Raw genomic sequence first — 6000 nt, 5'->3', positions numbered from 1 at the left:
TGAGAAACTTGTATTCAGGTCAAGAAGAAATAGAACCAGACATGGAACAAAAGACTAGTTCAAAATTGGGAAAGGAGTACATCAAGGTTGTATATTGTCACCATGCTTATTTAACTTACATGGAGAGTACATCATGCGAAATGCGAGGCTGGATGAAGCACAAGCTGGAATCAAGATTGCAGAGAGAAATATCAATAACCTCAGATACGCAGACGACACCACCCTTATGGCAGAAAGCAAAGAAGAATTAAAGAGACTCTTGATGAGATAAAAGAGGAGAGTTAAAAAGTTGGCTTAAAACTCAACATCCAAAAAACAAAGATCATTGCATCCAGTCCCATCACTTCACAGCAAACAGACGGGGGAAAAGTGGAAACAGTGACAGACTATTTTCTTAGGCTCCAAAATCACTACAGATGGTAATTGCAGCCATAAAATTAAAAGACACTTGTTCCTTGGAAGCAAAGCGATGACAAACCTAGACAGCATATTAAGAAACAGAGACATTACTTTGCCAACAAAGGTCCATATAGTCTATCATCAAAGCTATGGTTTTTCTAGTAGTCACATATGGCTGTAAGAGCTGGACAATAACAAAGACAGAGAGTCGAAGAATTGATGCCTTCAAACTTGGTGCTAGAGAAGACTCTTGAGAATCCCTTGGACAGCAAGGAGATCAAACAAGTCAATCCTAAAGGAAATCAACCCTGAATATTCAATGGAAGCACTGATGCTGAAGCTGAAACTCCAATACTTTGGCCACCTGATGCGAAGAGCCAACTCATTGGAAAAGTCCCTGATGCTGGGAAAGATTGAAGGCAGGGGAAGAAGGGGATGACAGAGGAAGAGACGGTTGGATGGCATCACTGACTCAACGGACATGAGTTTGAGCAAACTCCAAAGAGATGGTGAAGGACAGAAAGCCTGGCTTGTGGCAGTCCATGGGGTCGCAAAGAGTCGGGACACAACTGAGTGACTGAACAACATACCTAGACAAGGAATTACTGAGGATGCGCATATCTGTAATTTTAATAGATTCTGCCACAGGGTTTGAATAGTTGGTTATACCAAATGGCACTCTTATCAGCAATGTACAAGAGTTCCAATTGCTACAGAACCTTATCCACACTTGGTATATTCTGTCTTTTTCATTTCAGTTATTCTTGTATTTGTGTAGTGTTATTTCATTGTGGTTTTAACTTGTAGTTCTCTAATAACTAAAGATATAGAATACCTTTTCACATTCATTTGCTATTTACTGTTTAGATATCTCCTCTTGTGAAGTATCTATGTCCACTCCTTAATTTCCTATTGGATTATTGGAGCTTTTAAATTTAAAAATTTTTGAACCATGTGACTATAATACTATTTTTTAATTTAAAAGAAATGCAATTAAAATATAAATTTTATAGACTTCTATGCTGCATGTTCTCTCCTTCTTAGAGATTTATAATATACTAGTATTTCAGAAGCTCTAAAAAGTCTTAAACTTTTCAACCACAGAACAGTTTGGAGAAATGCTGCTTCCATTCTTATATAATCTTTAGTTTCATGGAATTAATAATTTTTTTTCGCTTTCCTATAGTTTTAAATCTCCTGCTCAAATTTTATCACATATTTCTTTAGATCTATCAAACATCTAGCTATATAACTACACACAAATACTCAAAATTAATCATCTAAATAAATAATTTTTATCAGTCTTTCTTCTTGGAATCTGCCATCTCCTTGCTCCAGTGAAAGCAATTGCTCTCTGATCCGGCCACATATCTTTCACCTGGCATTTCCCTTCACATCCTTCTGGTCCTGTTTTCTGGGCCCCATGTCTTTCTTGTTTTGCTGTCATGTTCTATTGCAGTACATCCTCTAGTAGTTTTCTTTTTTAAAAAAGTATATAGATGGAAAATAAATGTTTTTGCATCCTTTATGTATGTGAAATGTTTTTATTCTGCTCTTATACTTTATGAATAGTTTGACTACAGAATTCTAGATTGGAAGCTATTGTAATACAAAATTTGAAATTTCACTGCAGTGTTTTAGCATAAAAGCATGATCACTGAGAAATCAGATGCCATTCTAATACCCACCCGTTTGTTCTTGTTTCTTCCCTCTGAATTCTTAGAATCTTCTATTTGCTTTTAGTGTCTTGATCTTTTTAATGATGTACTTTAATATAGGTCTTTCTTATTCACTGTGGGTGCTGTGTATGTGTGTGTGCGTGCGCACGCGCTCAGCTGTGTTGGACTCTTTGTGACCCCATGGACTGTAGCCTGCCAGGCTCCTCAGTCCATGGGGTTTCCCAGGCAAGAATACTCCAGTGGGCTGCCATTTCCTCCTCCTCTTCCCACCCCAGGCATCAAACCGGCGTCTCTCGAGTCTCCTGCATTGGCAGGTGGATTCTTTACCACTGCGGCCACCTTAGCTGGTAGACCCTTTCAATATGAAGACCTTTGACCTTTGATCCTGGCAAAAATTCTTGAGTTATTATTTTGATAATTTCCTCCCTACTTTTTGTTCTCTTTCTCTAGAGCTCTTAGTTTGTAAACTGAATGAATGAATGAATACGAAAAGTTTTCTAAGCACTTTTTGTAGCAAAAAGCTTATTTAGAAATAAACCACAGATTATCAGACCATAGCTTAAAAGCTAAGCAATTTAAGTTACCAGATTTCAAAACAATCTTTATTACAGCTTCCATTAATTGAAAAATGTAGCATTGCTACTCACATTTCCGGCAATAAAGAAATAAAGGAAGAGTTGAATTTCCCTAGGCAGAAATCCCTGATTCAACTCAAGCATTCCCTATTAATTACGTTTTAGAACTCATTAAATGCCTAGCACGAACTTGCTATTGTGTACAATGTCTGCACCACACGTTGCGAAATAGCCATTTCAGGTGTAGACAGGTGTTTAAGGTAAAAAAAAGACGAAAAGATGCTTCCATCGTTTTTCAGTTGGCATTAAATACTGCGTTCTTCCCAGATCTGAGAAAGAAACGTTTGCAGTCTTACCTGAAATCAGAGAGAAGGAATCTCTCAAGGTTATTTTTCAATCTCTGGCTGTAATTATGGGCGTCAGGAGAAAACATAGGTGAGGGGAAGAAAACTATGTTGCTAGTAGACGGGACCAGAGGAGAGTCTTCCAGGCGGGAGGGCCTGCGGACCAAGTGTGAGGCGGCTGAGGGGAAATTTCCTCATAAGAAACCCTTCCAAACCCTGGCTGGTCGAGGGCGCGGAGAGAAGACGCACTGAGCGCCCCGAGCTCCTTTCCCACTCTCAGGCCGTCGCCCGCGCCGCGCCGGCCTGGGACACGTGGTCGGAACTCCCGGCGGCGACCTCGGGCGGACGCGCGGGAAAGCCCCCGGCTCGGCGTCCGCCCGCTGACGTCGCTGGAGCGTCTGTGGAGGCGGAGCTCCGAGCGGCCGGCTGCCGCGCCCTGGAGGGCCGGGTCGGCGAGAGGAAGCCCGTCTCCGGAGCGCCCCGTCTCCTCGGCCTCAACCTGTCTCCAGAGAGACTTCGCCCGGGCCCTGGATAAGGAGCGTGGCGCGGGCCGCCTGGGGGATGAACGGCCTCGCGACCTAGTGTGCGGCCCCGCGCCGGGCGGAGCTGCGGCCGCGGCGGGCACTTCCGGGAGCGGCCGGCGGCCGGAGGGCCGGCGCGGCCCGCCGCCATGAGCGCGGAGCCCGTCTGCAGCGCCTTGCCCGCCATCCCGTACCACAAGCTCGCCGACCTGCGATACCTGAGCCGCGGCGCGTCCGGCACCGTGTCGTCCGCCCGCCACGCCGACTGGCGCGTTCAGGTGGCCGTGAAGCACCTGCACATCCACAGCCCGCTGCTCGACAGGTAGGGCCGCGGTCCTGCCCCTCTCACTGGCTCTCACCCCGGGCACCTGGGCTCCGGAGCCCCGACGGCGGTGACCGCTTCCCCTCGAAGCGGCCCTTCGAGGCTTAGGCTCACCTGGGGGAAAGGCCGGCTTCTCTGGAGATGCCACAGTCTCGCTTCTTGTCACTGCTTTGTTATTTTTTTCCTAGGCTTCCTTTCTCCAGACACCAGAGCCAACAATCACAGCCCAACTCTAAACGTCCTCTCTACTGAAATTCAGTTGCGTTGACTTCGTTTTTTTCTTTTGAAGTCTAACTCTAGGGTCGCATCGCCCAATGGGTAGCGTTTAGCCACACATAGCTGTTGAGTGCTGAAAATATGGCTGTCTGAACTGAAATGTGTTCTTAGTGGGAAATACACGTTCGATTTCTAGCACTTACTATCAAAACTTGTAATATCTCATGTATAATTTTATATGATACGCTTAGATGGTATCTTTTGATATGTTGTGATAAATATATTGGTAAAGTTCACTTTGCATATTTCTTTCTACCTTTTTTTTTTAAGTGGCTACATGAAAATTTCAAATTGTATATGTGGGTCACGTGTTTTTATTGACCAGCACTGCTGTAGAATCTGGGACGTTTTGCTTTGGGCTTTTTGTTGTGGTTTTGGTTTACTACGTGTAGTCAGAGAAGTTTAGACATCAAACTCAACTCAATTTAGTTTCTCCTCACTCTCACGGGAAAGGAAGTCTGTCTCTGGAGGAAACTTGTGTAATTTTTACTAACAATAAACTGGAATCAGAAGACTGTTAAATGACAAAACTTTTGAATGCCTCTCCCATTGAACAATTTTAGTGCACTATCTAGATTTCATGGGAGGGCTAGCATTAGTTTCTGTTTCCAGAAAAACCTTTCAACTATGTGTATTGGTCAGTGTGTTTAGTCAGTGCGTTTTCCTTCCGGTAGAAATCTAACTAGGCTCTGCATTCAATTCTTAGCAAGTTAACACCCATGATTGCAAACATTCTCCTCTCCCACCTCCCCCAATGAAAGTGAAAGTTGCTCAGTCCTGTCTGACTCTTTTCTACCCCCATGGACTATGCAGTCCATGGGATTCTCCAGGGCAGAATACTGGAGTGGGTAGCCGTTCCTTTCTCCCCGGTATCTTCCCAACCCAGGAATCGAACCCAGGTCTTCCCCCTATATCATGTAAGTGAAAATACATCATGCTAGATGCCTGATTTATGGCAGAAAGTGAAGAGGAACTAAAAAGCCTCTTGATGAAAGTGAAAGTGGAGAGTGAAAAAGTTGGTTTAAAGCTCAACATTCAGAAAACAAGATCATGGCATCTGGTCCCATCACTTCATGGGAAATAGATGGGCAAACAGTGGAAACAGTGTCAGACTTTCTTTTTTGGGGCTCCAAAATCACTGCAGATGGTGACTGCAGCCATGAAATTAAAAGACGCTTACTCCTTGGAAGAAAAGTTATGACCAACCTAGATAGCATATTGAAAAGCAGAGACGTTACTTTACCAACAAAGGTCCGTCTAGTCAAGGCTATGGTTTTTCCTGTGGTCGTGTATGGATGTGAGAGTTGGACTGTGAAGAAGGCTGAGCGCCAAAGAATTGATGCTTTTGAACTGTGGTGTTGGAGAAGACTCTTGAGAGTCCCTTGGACTGCAAGGAGATCCAACCAGTCCATTCTGAAGGAGATCAGCCCTGGGATTTCTTTGGAAGGAATGATGCTAAAGCTGAAACTCCAGTACTTCGGCCACCTCATGCGAAGAGTTGACTCATTGGAAAAGACTCTTGATGCTGGGAGGGATTGGGGGCAAGAGGAGAAGGGGACGACAGAGGATGAGATGGCTGGATGGCATCACTGGCTGGATGGCATCACTGACTCGATGGACGTGAGTCTGAGTGAACTCCGGGAGTTGGTGATGGGGAGGGAGGCCTAGTGTGCTGCGATTCACAGGGTCGCAAAGAGTCGGACACGACTGAGCGACTGAACTGAACTGAACTGAGATGCCTGATTAGTTGTCAGTATCCAACAGCAGTTAAATTCCTCAGTTTCAGCCCTGCTAATGCTACTGACTTTCATCTGCCTGTGGTTTCTTTTCGTTCTCTTGCTATCAGGCTTGGATGGGCAAGGTCCCACAGTAAGTTTGAGATAC

The 6000-nt window shown here is 44.6% G+C and overlaps 1 protein-coding gene across 2 annotated transcripts in view; it reads left to right on the top strand.

Moving 5' to 3' along the window:
- Positions 1-3397: 3397 nt before the first annotated feature.
- RIPK2 (receptor interacting serine/threonine kinase 2) overlaps positions 3398-6000 on the top strand; it is a 40227-nt gene continuing 37624 nt past the window's right edge. The window contains exon 1 of one of the 2 annotated variants that reach the window (XM_005215670.4): positions 3398-3840. In XM_005215670.4, coding sequence (XP_005215727.1) covers positions 3668-3840 — 173 coding nt within the window. In that variant the 5' untranslated portion in view covers positions 3398-3667. The remainder of the gene's footprint in view (positions 3841-6000) is intronic. The other variant, NM_001034610.2, reaches the window with a different exon arrangement.

This window comes from Bos taurus, chromosome 14, assembly GCF_002263795.3.
Source record: "Bos taurus isolate L1 Dominette 01449 registration number 42190680 breed Hereford chromosome 14, ARS-UCD2.0, whole genome shotgun sequence".
Classification (NCBI taxonomy): Eukaryota; Metazoa; Chordata; class Mammalia; order Artiodactyla; family Bovidae; genus Bos; species Bos taurus.
This window is presented reverse-complemented; position numbering and strand designations above follow the sequence as displayed.